Source organism: Theropithecus gelada, chromosome 2 (genome assembly GCF_003255815.1).
Source record: "Theropithecus gelada isolate Dixy chromosome 2, Tgel_1.0, whole genome shotgun sequence".
NCBI lineage: Eukaryota > Metazoa > Chordata > Mammalia > Primates > Cercopithecidae > Theropithecus > Theropithecus gelada.
Window position 1 is genome coordinate 47252776 of NC_037669.1, and position 16975 is coordinate 47269750.

Below are 16975 nucleotides of genomic sequence, written 5' to 3' on the forward strand. Positions count from 1 at the left end.
ATCCTTACAAAAGGCCCTGCAGGATGCGTCTTCTCCGGATTTTACAGATGGCAATAGTAAGTCCATTCTGAGTTTTACTGGAGCTGAGTAGAGGGAACCTGCTGCTCAAGACAACAGTGTGTGTCTCTGACACAGAAGGGAGAGGGGCTGGCTCACAAAACATAGTTCTCCTCTCTCTCCAATGTCTGTCCCCACGACTCAGATGGGCCCGGGGCAGGGGAAGCTGGGATCCTGTTTCTCTCCACCTCCCCAGCAGCCAGTCCAGGGCTTGGGCAATGGGGATTGTTCCTTAGTTGAGCAAACAGAGGCCCCCTGAGCCTCCCAGCCCCTTACCCAGCCCTCAGGCTCCTGAAAGGAACCAGCACCAGTATTCCTGCAAAACCTCCACATTAGCACCTTCTGCTCCTTTTCGTTTTTATTAAAAAATAGATCAAGAAAATATACACACTTCAGTCCATCCACCACAGTGGGCTTTGAGGAGGCCAAAGCACCATGGGGATGGGATGGAGGCATTGGGAGAGCCAGCCCTGCCCTTGTGCCAAGGATGCAGAGAAGGAGGGTGCCCTCAGCCAACCTTGCCAAGCATGGCCCTGGAAGGAAAGCCTGGGCCATGTCACTGAGCAGTATGAGACCAGATGGGAAGGGAGGAGAGTCCCCAGTGAGAGCAGAGATGGCAAAGGGGATTGGGAGCCCCAGGGAGGTGGGGCCTCCAGACTCATGGTGGGAACAGGGCTATACAAGGCTACCGCCCACAGAAGGTCCCTTGACCTGGTCCTCCTCCCCCGGGGACTCTGGACCTGCTGGCCTCCATTCTGGCCTGTCCTCTGCAGGCCCTGGAAGCTGCTCTCAGGCATTGATCGCCTTCCAGCGCTCGCTGTCCGTGCTGTTGATGCTGCCAGTGTGGCAGGGCATGGAAGCGATATCATCCAGGTAGGCCACCCCGCCCGCAGAGTCAAACTGTGTGCTTGAGTAGCTGGCAGCTGAGGCCCCAGCAGCCCCTGGAGCCTCCAGGCCCTCCCGCCGGGCCACAGCGTAGGGCTGGGGTAGGTGTACATCCGGCTCCTCTGTCTCGTCCACTTGGCATTTGTAGGAGAAGAGGATCTTGGGCTCTGAGCTGACAGGAGAGAGACAGGGGCACAAGAGCCTCACTGAGTGACTCAGGAACAGTCTTCCCTCCAGGCCAATGGGGCCACCAGATAAGGAAGGAATTGGCCAACAGTTGCCTGACACCCACCCCAAGTAGGCCTGTCAGCTGGACCCCGGTGCCCATCTAGACTTGTTTTGGAACCCAGCCCTCCTCCCCCAACTGTGTGAGCTCAGGCAGGGGCCCTCTGTGCCTGCTTCCTCATGGTGAAATGGGTGCGTGGACACCGTGTGGAGGAAGAACGACATAAATCATGAGCCTTCAACAGCGCCTGCCCAAGCACTCAGGAAACATTGGCTGTGGCCTCCGCCCCACTCCTCTGACCCCTGCTGCTCATGTTACCGCCTGCTCCACCCTGATCTGCTCCCTCGGCCCTCAGGGTAACTCTCCAAGGGGGACACACTACACCCAATTTACAAAAAGGAGCCTGAGGCTCAGGAGAGAAATTGTGTCTGCAGATCCGAGCTGTGGCTGTGGGCCAGTCTGACCCTCTGCCAGCTTCATCCGGGGGGAGGCTGAGCCCCTCCCCACAAGACCTGGCAGGTGAGAAAGGAGGGGCAAAGCACCCACATTCCGACCACATTAGAGGCCTGGAGTGGGACCCCCAATCCCACGTCTTCAGCATCCCATCTCACAGATGCTTCTGCAGATGCACATGTGCATAGCAGTGTACTCACCCCCAGAGAATCCAACTGACTTCCCACCCCAAACCTGCTTCCCACTTAAGTCTTCCCCCAGCAGGGTACAAGCTCCATGAGGACAGGGATTTGCATCCACTGTGGGCCTCGCATCTTCTGGCTCTAGCAGTGTCTGGCACACAGTAGGTGTTCAATGAATGCTTGCGAATGAATGAGTTCATATATTATTAAATAAAAACCAGCAATGTAGGACAACGTGCACAGTCACTCTCTCATGGTGAGAGTATGTCTGTGTGTACTGTACATACAACGTGCATATATATGTATGTATATATGTTTATGTGCATATATCTACATGTATGTATATATTGAGCGCCTGTGTGTTCATGTGTGTATGCATGCATGTGGGCGTGCATGTTTGTGTGCATGTGCCCGTGTGTATCCGTATGTGTATGTTTGTGCATGTGTGCATGCTTGTGCATCTGTGCGTGCATGTGCACGTGTCCATGCACATGTGGGTGAGTGTGCATATATCTGTGCATGTGCATGTGTATGTGTACGCGTGTGCCCATGTGCAAGTATGTGCATGCGCATGCACACTGAATGCATACACAGCCCCTCTGTTTCAATCCTCACACCCATTCTGGAAGAAGGCGCAGTTCCGCCAGCAGCCACGCGGGGGCGCCGGCGGCCACAGACTCACCCAAAGAAGCCCCGGAGGAAAGCCACGTAGATGAGCGGAGCAAAGAAGCTGAAGTACAGGAAGGTTGTGGCATCTACACAGCTGCGGAGAAGACAGGTCAGTGCAGGGCCTCCCAGCCCTATGCTGACTCCACACCTCCCCATGCCCCCAGTGGGTGGACACCCTGCCGCCCACTTCCCATGCCCCCACGAGGTAGACACCCTGCAGCCCCCACGCACCAGAGCCCCTCGATGATGTCCAAGCAGAGCAGCACACTCCCCAGCCCCTGCAGTAGGTTGAGCAGTGCCAGGATGCCGGCATACACGTAGAAGCTCCTCCGAGCTGGGGGCCAGACAGGGTGGGTCGTGAGGTCCCACCCTGGCCAGGCCAGACTCTGCCTCCAGCACCTACCACCCTCAAGCCTGGTGTGTCCCTTGGGGCCTCCCTAGGCCTCCCTTTCACCCAGGGCTCTCCAGCTCCCAGCCACAGTGGCCCAGTAGATGCCCTCCCGTCCCCGCCTGTCCCAGAGCTGCTGGCCAGCTGCTCACAAGGCAGGGAGATGCGCTCCTTCAGCGGGGTCTTGGGAAGGACGACCACCAGAGAGTAGACCTACAGAGACAGGCAGGGCTGAGACAGTGCTGGGGGCGCCAGCCCTGACCCACAGCCAGAAACCCAGGCATCCAATCCCCTACCTGGCCCTGAGGCCCCAGCCACCCCAGTTGCCCCAGCCTGAACCTCACCAGGAAGAAGAAGCAGGAGCTGACCAGCCAGAACTGGCGGCCCCCATGGCCATAGATATTAAAGTCCTCAGCTGAGAGATGGGCATCAGGGTACAGGATCTCCAGGGTGCCCTGCAGGGGCAAGCAGGAAGGGATGAAGGGAGAGGATCTCAAGGCTCCTCCCTCCCAGGGGCTTTCCCTGATGCAAAGCCCCCTAAGCTCTCTACCACACCAAGTCCAGCCTCTTGGCCTGACCCTCAAGTCACCTGCCCCAGCCTGCTCCCAGGCCACGTACTGCCCACCTGATTATAGCATCTGGAGCCGGCCCAGTCTTGGGCTGAGTCACATGGGGCAGGGGGCAGAGATGGACGAGGTGCAGTACCTCCCCCCAATCTAAGAAAGGGGCCTCTAGATGCATGCTTCTTAGGGAGGTCTGCGGACCTGCACTGTCCCTACCTGAACTCCTTATTAAAATGGCAAGTCCTGAGCCTCCCGCCCTGGTGCCTTGGCCTACTGGATCCGAATCTCCAGGGGACCCCAGAATGTGCCTCGGTAACAAGCATCCCATGTGATTTCTCAGGTGCAAAGTTTTGGGAACTCTGAAGGTGACAAAGACTGGAAACCTCACCCAAGCCCAGAAGCAGTGGGTGCCTGGTGCCCTGACCCCTGGCATCTCCTGCCCAAACCCACCCTCTTACCTGGGTGACAGAGTAGGCCAGAGACAGCACTGTGGTGATGGCCAGCACCCGCTTGATGCTGGACTTGCTCTCCAGGTGGCCTGGAAGAAACGTGCTGGTCAGTAGGCAGGAGCCAGCCCAGGTGACCACGCCAGAGTCAGCCCACAGCCAGGGAGGGGCAGGGGAGAGCGTTGCCGGGGCCCCGGAGCCCAGCGGTACACACACCAAAGGCCAGGCCCAGGATGATCACACTCAGCTCGATGGCCAGCAGGAAGAAGCGGGTGATCTCCCACAGGATCTGCATGCAGAGTGGGCACAGTGTCAGCCCAGGCCAGCATCCCCAGCCCACCCCAGGCCAGGCCTCCCTGGCCTCCCTCAGAGGGCCCAGCCGCACCTTATCAGCAACAGTTGCAGCGTTCGAGGTGCTCACCGTCATGGATACCACGGCGCGGGCAATGCCCACCAGTGCCACCACAAACACCTGGTGGGCAAGGGAGTGGTGTGGTAGTCAGGGAACAAGAGCCTCTGCATCGGCAGGGGCAGTAAGCTCATCCCCATATCTATAGGAGCCTTTGGTTCCTGAGGTTGGAAAGGAGGAAGGGGCAAGTCAGGGTGGGACACAGGGAGGTGGGGATCAGGCTCCAGGGAGCAAGGCTCACAGACTTGCAGACCCTCAAATGCAGGTGACCTCCAGCCTGGCCCTCCCCTCTTGGGGCCCCAGTTTCCTGGCTAGGAACAACAGCCTTGGGCTGGTGAGTAGGGGTGAGCACGGTGGAGCCAGATGGGCCAGGTTCACATCACAAGTAGCAGGCTGCTGCTTCCTGGCTCTGTACCTTAGCTTTCTCATCTATAAAACGGGGGCAGAAACAAAACCTACTGCATTTGATTGTTGGGTCAAATGGGTTAACAGATGCAGCAGAAGACTGCCAGGCACCCAGGAAGGGCCAAGTATACATTTGCTGTTATTATCATATTCATGGTTTTAATTCTGAGGCATGCGGGACCAGGCGAAAGGTCACCGACAACAGGTGCGGAGACCTCTAGGGAAGCCACCGGCCCAGCAGGTTTCGCAAAAGGGCCTGCTCAGCATCTGTGGCACTTATCGGCCTGGTATATCCATCCCCTTCCTCTCCCTCCTCACCCCCACTTCAGTGGTTCCAGGTGAGGCTGAGTCCCCCGCTCCTGGCTTCAGGGATGGGCCTAGGACGCAGCACTGGCCAGTGGTGTGTGTCATTCCCCTGGCCTGAGGGCTGGTTCAGGGAAGTGCTTGGGACCCACGGGAGCCCCATGAGAGAGAACCAGGATGTCAAGTGCAACTGCTGGGAAAGGCAGACCAAGGGCATGCAAACCTGGAACCATGGACGCCACCCTGCTGCCACAAGGGCAGATGGCAAGAGAGCAGGGCCATCGGGGAGATCTCAGGCTAAGTGGGAGATGGAGATGGTGCCCCAGCACCACTGCTGTGCCCCAAAATCCTGCTGTGCCTGAGGCCCAGGAACTGCCCAGTTTCTCAGTCAGAAACTGGCTTCTGTGAGTCTCAGTTGGGTTTTCTGACACATGCCCAGATCCATATATACTCTGTCTTTTATGCCATGAGAAATTGTGTCAGCAGGGCAGGCAGCAAAAGCAACAAACTGCCAAACGCCTACTGTATGCCAAGCTCCCACTGGGCTGCAGCTATGCAGATGACCTCATAGGTGCTCATACGAACTCCATAGCTAAAGCAGATCAACATCTATTACGCAGAAGGGCACTGGGGCACAGAGAGACCAAGCCACTGGCTCCAGGTCACACAGCAGCATGGCTGGGGTTCAGAGCTGGACTTCCTGAGTCCACTCTTACCACTGCCTCCTGAACTGTTTAGGACAAAGTCCTCAAAAGTTGATGGGCTGGGCCCTGTTCTATGTTCCTGGACATTTAGCCCTGGCTCTTTCTTCCTGCCTGCACTCCCCCTTATCCCACAAAAGGACATCTGCCTAGCATACAGTAGATGTTTAATATCTGTTGAGTAAATACACAAATAAGTAAATGGCGAGAGAAGCAGAGAAGAAAGCAGGCCTCAGTTCCCAGTCCTGTCCATCACCATCTTGCAGGTGTAAGGGACATCAGGCCACTACAGCCTCCAGGCTTCCCCAGTCCCTTGTCTGTCTCTCTGTCTGCCCACAGCCCACTCCTCTGACTGGGAAGTTCTGGGCTAGACCACAAAGAGGCGACCAGGGAGCCACTCGGCTCTCATGTAGTGGTATCTAAGGGTGGACTCTAGCCAGGCAGGCCCTGCAGGCAGGGTAAGGGCGCCCTGAAGGAAGGGAGCTGGACAGAACCCGAAGCCCATACCTGGACAGCCCGCACTGAAAGCCCACACCTGGACAGCCCACACCTGGACAGGCTGCACCTGGACAGCCCTGAAGTCCACACCTGGATAGCCTGTCCCTGAACAGCCCATACCTGAAGCCTATACCTGACAGCCCCCAACCAGACAGCCTGCACCTGGATAACCCCCACCTGAAGCCCATTACCTAGACGGCTCATACCTGAAGCCCGCACCTGGACAGCCCATACCTGGGTAGTCCACACCTGAAGCCTTCTGCAGCCCACACCTGCACAGCCCAGACCTGCGGCCCATATCTGGAACCTGCATCGAGACTGCCCACACCTGGCACCCACACCTGAAGCCTATACTCAGAGCCCACACCTGGAGCCCATACCTGGAGCCTATACCTGGACAGCCCACACCTGGAGCCCACACCTGGAGCCTATACCTGGACAGCCCACACCTGGAGCCTATACCGGACAGCCCACACCTGGAGCCTATACCTGGACAGCCCACACCTGGAGCCTATACCGTACAGCCCACACCTGGAGCCCACACCTGGAGCCTACACCTGGAGCCTATAATGGGACAGCCCACGTTTGGAGCTGCCTTCTCAACCACAGCCCTGACACCTCTCCCCAGGCAACATGTGCCAGGACCACCAAGTGGTGAGAATGCAGGCTCTCCCAGCAAGTAAGATGTCTTCTCCAAAGAGGTTTCACAGAATGGACAGATAAGGGACGAAAGGTTGGAGGATGCAGTGGGCATTTTCCCTACCCAGCATCCATTCCCCTCCCCTCTAGTATCAGCTCCCCAGTTCTGTTGTAGGGACCACCTCCCTCAGTCCATATGGTCCAGCTGAGCTGATGCTGCCCTCCCAGCTTCACAGAGCCCCTTTCCTTCCTAGCCACAGTGCTTGGCTCAGGGATGAGGATGGGATCCTAGGTGGGCCAGTCAGAGGAAATCCCAGGTCTACACTGGCACTATCAGCAAACAGGCACTGTCTGCCTGAGTTGTAGAGGCAGGATGTTAGCTCAAAGCTGTTCTTGGCCATCTTTGACACCATATGAGGGGAACTCATCAGAGATAAGTCCCAAAGACAGCAGAGATGCAGAAACAGATCTTAACGGCATCATTTAACTGCCTGGATCCAGCTATACCTGAAGCTCATTTTCATTATAGAAGCAGCTAATTCCTTTTCGTTTCAGTTGTGTCGTTGGTTTTTCTGTCAACTGCAGTGAACTCACCAGGATGTAGAAGGTGATAAAAATGGGGCTGGAGGTGATGCGGATCTTGGCCCGAGCAGATGGAAGCTTCCAGAGCAGGAAGATGAGGAAGAGCACATTGGGGATGAGCAGCAAGAGGTCCCAGTACCGGACCCTGGCAGACAGGCACAGGAGCTGGCTCACTGGCGAGGCCACATATGCACCCTCTCTCCAGCACACAGTCTGGCCCACCCTCACCACTCCCCGACTCCAGGAAAAGCCACTGACACTCAGCAAGCCTGCCCAGTGTTGTGACTGCCTCACCTGGAGGTGCCAATGTCTTCATAGAGCAGCAGCAGGCAGCGATGAGGCACACTGATGTTTGGTGCCAGGGGTGGGGGTAGCGCTGTGCTCCCATTGGCCCAAGTCGCCTCCTCCAGGGTGTCCATTCTGCCAGCAGCCAGCCCTGTGGGAGTGAGAGTCACCCAGTGAGCCGTGCAGGAGCTGTGTGGCCTGGGCCACTGTCCTCCTTCCTCTGGACCTGGGACTCCCAGGGGAAAATCAGAGGGGCTGCACAGAGCACCCCTGTAAACCACCCTCCCTACCTACTGCAACTCAGTGTGGGACTCCACACAGGTCACGACCCAATCCCCCATCTCAGGCTCTATCTCACGATCCGCAAACAATCACAAAGCCACCCCCTCAGCTGAGCACCTCCTGTGTAAGGCACAGCCACTTGGCTCCTTTCAGTCCTGAGGGCCCATGAGAGCAGCATGGGTGAGAACACAGGCTCTGGGTTCACAGCCCAGCCCTGCCCTTTCCTTCCTGTCCTCTCCGTGCCTGTGTCCCCCACCCATGGAATGGGTGTAACAAGTAAGGCTGTGGTGATGCCAAGTGCCTCAAACAAGACACACATGGGGAGTTCTTGGGAGCGGTCAGCCGTGGTTCCGACCCGCCACACCATGCAGAACTCAGAGGCCACTGACTCGTATGAGGCCACGGAACTGCTGAGGGCCACAGCTGGGCACCATGCCCTCCTCAGTTGCACCCTCTGGCCCTTATCTCCCTCTGCCACCACAGACAAAGATGGAGGGGACACTGAGCCGTGCCTGGGAGATGCACAGGAGGTCTCCAAGTGGAGATGGGCATGGGAGAAGAGGCTATACCACAGAGGGGCAGGGCAAGCTGTGTCTGCAATGGTCAGGCTACAGGGTGAAGCCAGGGACAGGGTGGGCCCATAGGCAGGGGCCCACACGACACTCTGAGCACGAGAGGTTGAGTCTAGCCCGGAAGACAGGAGAGCTGGTGGTCTGGGGTCCTGGGAACCACTCTGGGGTTGGAGGACTGAGGGTCTGGTCAGAAAACCAAGACTGTTGAGCTAGAGGACTCTCAGGGAATAGCAACAGGTACTTCTGCAGGGAATTTGGGGTGATCCAGGTGTGGCCTGGGGCACCAGAACATAACATATGCCAATATTTAGAATGATTTGAACAGATTGGGCCAGATGCCTGTGACTCTGCTTCACCAGGAATGCTCATAAAGCCTGTGGATGAAAGCTCCAGGCGGGAAGCAGCCCCAGAGCATGGGCATAAGTGGTCGACACTGCACAGCATAAAAAGAACGACCCACTGCTACAGGCAACACGAATGACTCTCAGAAGTGATATAGCGTGAAGCCAGGCACAAGGGCCGACAGGCATAGGATCCGTGGACAAATGTAGACGGGGCACCTTTGGGGAGATGAAGAGCGTGGTAATTGGGGGAGGCATGCCAGCTTCTGGTTGTCAGATCCAGGTGGTGGGTACACAGGCATGTTCACTGTGTGGTAATTCATTGAGCCACACACTGATGACTCCTAAGTCGTAGGTGCACTTCAGTAAATTTTAAAAAGTAAAAAAGATGTGGCCGGGCACGGTGGCTCACGCCTGCAATCCTAGCACTTTGGGAGGCCGAGGCGGGCAGATTGCCTGAGCTCAGGAGTTCGAGACCAGCCTGGGCAACATGGTGAAACCCCATCTCTACTAAAATATAAAAAAAAAAAAAAAAAAAAAAAGATTAGCTGGGCATGGCATCATGCACCTACAGTCCCAGCTACTCAGTAGGCTGAGGCAGTAGAATTGCTTGAACCCAGGTGACGGAGGCTACAGTGAGCCGAGATGGTACCACTGCGCTCCAGCCTGGGCGACAGAGCGAGACTCTATCTCAAAAAAAAAAAAAAAAAAAGATGTGTCCTGAAAACATATCAAGGGCCCAGGCCTCCCCTTCAGCAAGGAGCTGCCCAGTGAGCTGCATGCCTGTCAGCAAGGTCTGCAGAAACGCAACAGGAGACCTGCTTCTGTTGTTGCCAAAGCCATCCCTGAACAACAGCAGCCCAAGACAGGGCTGGGGGAACTTAGGAATATTCCCATTGCTGGTCCAAGCCCTTAAACACCAGAACACCTCTGGATGAAAGGGAGGGAAGACTCTGAAGGGGGTGGGCCATGGGCTGGGGCTCAGGTTGCTCCAGTGGGCCACTCACTGGCTCTGGGATCAGGTCCCCAACTAAACAATAAGGACAGCAGGGTGCAGTGACTCACACCTGCAATCCCAACACTTTGGGAGGCTGAGGAGGGAGGACTGCTTGAGCTCAGGAGTTTCAGACCAGCCTGGGCAACATAGCAAGACCTCATCTCTACAAAAAACACAAAAATTGGCCAGGCGCAGTGGCTCACACCAGAAATTCCAGCACTTTGGGAGGCCAAGGCAGGCGGATCACTTGTGGTCAGGAGTTCAAGACAAGCCTGGTCAACATGCCAAAATTCCATCTCTACTAAAAAACACAAAAATTAGACAGGCACGGTGGCGTGCAGCTGTAATACCAGCTACTTGGGAGCTGAGGCAGGAGAATCACTTGAATCACTTGAACCCGGGAGGCAGAGCTTGCAGTGAGCTGAGATCGTGCCACTGCACTCTAGCCTGGGCGACAGGGCAAGACTCTGTATAAAAAAAAAAAAAAAAAAAGGCTGGGCGCGGTGGCTCACGCCTGTAATCCTAGCACTTTGGGAGGCTGAGGTAGGTGGATCACCTGAGGTTGGGAGTTTGAGGCCAGACTGACCAACATGGAGAAGCCCCGCCTCTACTAAAAAAAAAAAAAAAAATACAAAATTAGGACCAGGCACAGTGGTTTACACCAGTAATCCTAGCACTTTGGGAGGCCAAGGCGGGCAGATCACCTGGTCAGGAGTTCGAGACCACCCTGACCAAAATAGGAAAACCCTGTCTCTACTAAAAATACAAAAAAATTAGCCAGGCATGGTGGCACATGCCTGTAAAGGGCCCAGCTACTCGGGAGGCTGAGGCAAGAGAATCACTTGAACCCAGGAGGCGTAGGTTGTGTTTAGTTGAGAGCGCACCATTGCTTTCCAGCCTGTATGACAGAGCAAGACTCCGTCTCAAAAAAAAAAAAAAAAAAATTAGCCAGGCATGGTGGCCCATGCCTGTAATCCCAGCTACTCAGGAGGCTGAGGCAGAAGAATCACTTGAACCCAGGAGGCAGAGGTTGCAGTGAGCCAACATCGTACCATTGCTCTCCAGCCTGGGCAACAAGAGTGAAACTCCGTCTCAAAAAAAAAAAAGAAACAAATACAAAAATTAGCCAGGTATAGTGGTACATACCTGTAGTCCCAGCTAATAGTCAGGCTGAGGTGGGAGGATGGCTTGAGCCCAGGAGTTCAAGGCTGCAGTGAGCTATGATCGTGCCACTGCACTCTAGCTTGGGTGACAGAGTGAGACCACGCCTCAAAAAAGAATTAATTAAAAATAATAAAACGAGGCCATAGCTGCAATCTTCAAGCGATGGGGAATATTAAAGACACATAGCAGATCCTAAGAAAGAAGATGGGTCCTTCCCTACTGTTGGGAGGGGAGCAAAGCAGCCCAGCCTTCATTAACACAAGCCTTTTTTTTTTTTTTTTTTGAGACATCGTCTTGCTCTGTCACCAGGCTAGAGTGCAGTGGCGTGATCTCGGCTCACTTCAACCTCTGCCTCCCAGGTTCAAGCAATTCCCCTGCCTCAGCCTCCCGAGTAGCTGGGGCTACAGGCGCGTGCCACCATGCCCAGTTAATTTTTTGTATTTTAGTACAGACAGGGTTTCACCATGTTGGCCAGGATGGTCTTGATCTCCTGACCTTGTGATCCGCCCACCTCAGCCTCCCAAAGTGCTGGGATTACAGGTGTGAGTCACTGCACCTGGTCAACTTTTTTTTTTTTTTGAGATGGAGTTTCTCTCTTGTTGCCTAGGCTGGAGTGAGGTCTGCCAATTTCAGGTCATGCCCTTCTCCCTTCTGGGTGGCTGGAATATGGATAAGACGGTGGGAACAAGAACAGCCTTCTCAGACCAAGAGGCAGAAACCCTGTATGAGGGTAACAGAACAGTGAGAAAGAAAGTTTCTGGGTCCCCAGCACAATGGGGACTCCGTGCATGTACTGGACAGCTTGCACAGAGGCTGTTATGCATAGATAAAAATAATCTATTATCTTAGCCTTTGTTTCAACAGCTAGCCCAAATCCCAATGAACATAAAGGTACTGCTTGGACTGGGTGGTCAGACATCTTGAGTCCAGCTCTCAATAAATAAGCAGGAGCCAGTCTTGGAAAGATCGAGATAAAGAACATTCCAGGGAGAATCACATGAGATCCAGATGCACAGGTCCAGAGGTGGGAACAGGTTTGTCCTGCCCCAAGGGCAAAAACAGGCCAGGGTAGCTGATACCAGAAAGGTTGGCAGGGCCAGGTCCCACATGCAACTCGACTTCACTCTTAAGTGCAACCAGAAGGGTGTTAAGAGGAGTGAGGGGTCTGGTTTCTGTGGGGACAGGATGCCAGTGAAAAGGGACAAAGTGGAGGAGAAGCAGAGACAGGGAGGCCATGAGGAGCTCCTGCAACAGTCCAGGCATGAGAGGACAGAGGCTTGCACTAGTGGCAACAGCGCAGGTGGAACAGAGGGATTTGGGAGACCTTTGGGAGGCTCGGCCAACAAGACCCACTGACAGATCAAACACAGGGAATGAGAGAAGAGGCCAAAGAAGGCTGATGGTACAGTTTCTGGCCTGAGCCACTGGATGTTTTACAACTGAGCCCAACACTGCCCACAAGACACTGTCCCCTTCTTCCTCACTAACAAGCTACTATTTTGTTCAGGATCCCTCCATAAAGCCTAGTGTTCAAACGGGCCCCTCCCCAGCACCAGAAATTGAGTCTCCATTAATTTCAGCCAGTGGTCTCTGGGTTGGAGCTGGTGTGGAGCACTGCTCTAGTTTGACATGGCAACTGCTAGGGGATGGAGGACTGTGGACTTTTTTGTGTGCAGGGTCCAGGGCTGCCAAATGTCTGCAATGCATAGGACAGTCCACCAAATGAGTAATTGTCCTCCCCTACAGCTAGCATGCCCTGCAAAGTGGCTCTGGTCAAAGTCAAGAAGGGTGGCCCTTCTGCTCCTGGCCAGCAGTTGGTTGAGGCAAAGGCATGCGATGCCTCATGGACAGATCTGCGCCTGCGTGGGGCAGTAGAGGGCATGGTGTCCGGAACTGTGTCTTCCTGCATCCCTGGAGGACTGGGCCACCACCTGAGCATGGAGGAGCTTACAGCTGGAAGCGGGTGTGCAGCGCGGCCTCCTGCCTGACTTCTGGTGGCAGGAGATAATAACTTGTAACTCTGAGTTGAGAATATTAGCGACCTGATGAAGGAGGGAGATTCTACAGCCCTCTCCTCCCCACCCCTCTTATTTATTTATGTATTTATTTTTGAGACAGAGTCTCACTCTGTCACCGAGGTTAGAGTGCAGTGGTGCGATCTCGGCTCACTGCAACTTCTGCCTCCCAAGTCCAGCCTTCTGGGTTCAAGCAATCTTTCCATCTCAGCCTCCCAAGTAGCTAGGATCACAAGTGTGCACCACCATACCTGGCTAATTTTTGTATTTTTAGTAGAGACAGGGTTTTGCCATGTTGGCCAGGCTGGTCTAGAACTCCTGACCTCAAGTGATCCACCTGCCTCAGCCTCCCAAAGTGCTGAGATTACAGATGTGGGCCACCGTGACCGGCTATCCCCACACCTATTATAAAGTCAAGCCAGGCAGAACAAATGCCTGGTCCTAACAGCCCAACACCAGCTCTGACTCAGGATGGAATGTCACGCAGCCCCAGGATGGGCAGGGCCAGGGTGCGGGCCAGGCACCCAGCAGTCACCAGGAAGCAGAGTGGCCCCTTGCAGCACAGAAGCCAGTGGGGAGGAACAGGGGCAGGGAGGAGAATGGGGGAGTCAGGCAGAGTCCAGGATATGGAGGGTGGGGTAGGCTTCTGCTGGTTTTGCCTGCCCAGCATCCAGCCTCCTGCTAGTTGGTAAGAGTACTGCTTTCCTGAAGTGGAAACTCAGCTCCCAGACTCTCTGGAAGTTTATGGATGCCTGACTCCAACCCTTCACAACCCAGGGAATGCACCTGTGATCTAAGCCTGGCTAGTCAGGATGTTCCATCACCCCGGCCAATGAAAATCTGCCCTGAGACTTTTGCTGTAAATTATTATTAGAATAAATTATTAGAGCAAAAGTCTCAGGGGAGATTCTCATTGATAACTGAGGAAACACTCTCTGCTGACCTCAGTAAGTCAGGGCTGTACCACCTTGACCTCACGCTCAGGGACCCGCCTCAGAGTAAAGCCGACATGGAGGAGTGCAGAGCTGAGACACAGACGGAGACAGATCTTGATGAGCTCACTGGAGCCCCTGGATTCAGCCACACCTAAAGCTAGTCCTACCCCCTTGGATTTTTCAGTTATAAATCCCAACAAATCCCCGTTTCTGCCTAGGCCAGTTTGAGTCTGATTTCTCTAACTTACCACTGAAAAACCTCCAGCTAACACAGGTTATGGAGTCAAGAAGATGGGCTGCACTGCTGGTTCCGCCACATGCTTGCTGTGTGACCTGGGTGAGTCACTCCCCCTCCAAATATCATGGGGAAAACACCTGCCTAATAAGGGGTGCCATAAGAATCAAACAAAACCAGGGAGATAAACATCTACAAAAGCGACACATGTACAAAGGTGGTTGCTGCTTTTCTTTTCTTTTTTTTTTTTTTTTGAGACAGAGTCTCTTGCTCTGTTGCCCAGGCTGGAGTGCAGTGGCGTGACCTCGGCTCACTGCAACCTCCACCTCCCGGGTTAAAGCTATTCTCCCACCTCAGCCTCCCAAGTAGCTGGGATTACTAGAGAAGGGACTGAAGGGCAAGGAAGGAAAGGAATTGGTTCCCAAGTCCATGGACTCCTTTGGAAGCCCCCATTGCTGTGGGGTCTGAGGAGAGGCAGAGGAGGTATAAGCTGCTCTCCCTGCCCCCACTCCCCTGCCAACAACGCAGCAACCTCTGTGCCCAACCTCTGTCCCCTGGTTTCCAATCCTGGGAGGGAGGTACTTATGTTATCCGCATTGTGCACGTGGAGCTCAGAGGGGCAGCCACTTGCCAGGCCGGCAATCCAGGCTGTCTGTCTCCAGAGCCCAGGCCCCCAGTCAACAACTTGCCAGGTACCCCTCTCCAGGCCTGTTTCTCCATCTGTGGGTCAAGAGCACCAGGCTTGTTCTAGAGCTATCTTCTCAGACCTGATGTGGGAAATACCCTGGTGTTGTTAACATGCAGATGCTCCTTCCAAGGGCAGGGGTAGGGCTGACAGTCTGTGTTTCCCACAGGCTCCCAGGTGGTGCCCCTCCTGCTGCTGCTTGGGTCCAGCAACCCCACTGGAGTTACGGGGCTGCTGGCCATACCAGGATTGCCATTATGTATCAAAGCTTATGAAATACCTGAAGCCCTGACTTTTTTGGTTTTGGTTTTTTTTTTTTTTTTTTTGAGACAGTTTCGCTTTCTTGCTTAGGCTGCAGTGCAGTGGTAAAATCTCCGCGCAACCTCCGCCTCCTGGATTCAAGTGATCTCCTGCCTCAGCCTCCTGAGTAGCTGGGATTACAGGTGGGTGCCACTACACCCAGCTTATTTTTGTAGTTTTACTAGAGATGGGGTTTTGCCATATTGGCCAAGCTGGTCTCAAACTCCTGACCTCAGATGATCCACCCACCTTGCCCTCCCAAAGTGCTAGGATTACAGCCGTGAGCCACCACGCCTGGCCCGCACTGACTTTCAGTTAATAGGACCCCTGCTCTCATCTGTGCAACAGTATTGACCAAATCCCAACCACGGCTACCAGATGGGAAACCCTGGGGAGAGGGGCCCTCAATGCTTCCCACCCCAAAGGACTGTTGAGCTTACAAACCCGGGAGCAAGGACATGGTGGGGAAGCGCCATAGGGCAAAGGCCAAGTTACTTTGCTCTCCCGTGTTGTCCTTCAGCCTTGGGGCTGGCAGGCGTGTGGTCCCTGTCCTAAGCCGGAGACCCCAGGACGATGGGGAGGCCTGGGCCCAATCTGACTTGCACCGTGCCCTCCTGGTTGCCTTCCACTTGCTGAGCTGGTCCCTTCCTCAGGGCCTTTGTACTGGCTCTCCCCTAGCTCTCTCCTGACACCTCCTCTGAGAAGCCCTCCCTTCTCAGCTGTCTCCAGCGCCCGAGCCGCGTTTGGGTGTTTACTACTCTCTATCCAGGGAGTGCTCAGGAATCGGTCCCCTAGAACACGGCCTAGCACGACACGAGCAGCCCTCAACAGGTTGTTATGACGGAAACAACTTAATCTCCAGCACCCCCAAGCCCCGCTGGGGACTGGACGACCCCGCGGCCCCTCCTCACTGCAGAGAGGAGGGCAAAGCCAGCCCCCATCCGCCTTCCCCGAGTCCAGGGGGAGCGGAGGCTTTGACACTGCCCCTCGCGGGGCAGCAAAGCCCCGTACCGGCGCAGGCTTGGCTCAGGAGCACCTCGGCCGCTGCGGACAGCCACCGTGGGGCTGCAGCCCGTGCCGCCACCCCGCGCCGGACCGGGTCGCCGAGGTCCGGATCTCCGCCCGCACTGCCTCCAGCCGGAGCCAAGCCCAACGCCGCTGCGTGCGGCTCCCTCCCGGGCCTCGCGTGACCCCGCGCCCCGAGCGACTCCTGACTGCCCAGCGCTTCTCCCCTGGGTTCCCACACCCAGGGCCTTCCCTCCCAAACGCCGCCTCGGCCGTCCGAGCTGTGCCCGAGCGGCAAGGGGCAGCTCGCGGAGCAAGGAGGAGCACCGCGGCTGGGCTTCCCCTCTAGCTGCGGCAGGAGACAGGGAGAAGGCCGCCTCCTTACCTGAAAGCCCTGGCCGCGCTCAGGCCCGGCCGCCCCGGCCGCCCATCCGCCGCCGCTGGGTGTGCGCGGACCCAGTACAGGCCGCGGGACTCCGGCCCCCAGCGCCTGACCAGGCGGCCGGGGCCGGGGAGCGTCGCGCAAGGACCGGGCGCGGCCGGTTCCGCGAAATGAGGGCTAGGCAGGAAAGGCGAGGCGGAGTCAGCTCGCACACCCTGCAGCCCTTCCCGACAGCGGCCACCCGTCTTTTTCGTCCAGCCCAAACTGCGAAAACGGCCACAGTCCCACAAGTCCCAGAGTCCCTGTAGCACTCGGGCCCGCCCTCTAACCTGCAGCAGCCTATAGGAATAAGCCATCACGGGGGGGGGGGG

At 55.8% G+C, this 16975-nt stretch overlaps 1 protein-coding gene across 1 annotated transcript; it reads right to left on the reverse strand.

Annotated features, from left to right (window-relative positions):
• Positions 1–397: 397 nt before the first annotated feature.
• On the reverse strand, positions 398–16907 carry TPRA1 (transmembrane protein adipocyte associated 1). Its single transcript, XM_025377782.1, has 11 exons — positions 16608–16907; positions 7701–7842; positions 7419–7551; positions 4255–4341; positions 4086–4158; positions 3882–3961; positions 3205–3315; positions 3013–3073; positions 2704–2806; positions 2486–2566; positions 398–1114 (listed from the first exon to the last, which is right to left on the reverse strand). Exons 2-11 carry the CDS (start codon positions 7823–7825, stop codon positions 847–849), a joined length of 1122 nt encoding a protein of 373 aa, XP_025233567.1. The 5' UTR covers positions 7826–7842; positions 16608–16907; the 3' UTR covers positions 398–846.
• Positions 16908–16975: the final 68 nt, after the last annotated feature.

What these genes read in the sequence shown, in the direction of transcription:
- TPRA1 (XM_025377782.1), bottom strand. Translation starts at nt 7,825, where the DNA reads ATGGACACCCTGGAGGAGGCGACTTGGGCCAATGGGAGCACAGCGCTA. An exon ending in CATCCTGGGCCTGGCCTTTG is followed by an intron (nt 3,962 to 4,085) that starts GTGTGTGTACCG and finishes CGTTTCTTCCAG; the next exon opens with GCCACCTGGAGAGCAAGTCC. An exon ending in GACATCATCGAGGGGCTCTG is followed by an intron (nt 2,567 to 2,703) that starts GTGCGTGGGGGC and finishes TCTTCTCCGCAG; the next exon opens with CTGTGTAGATGCCACAACCT.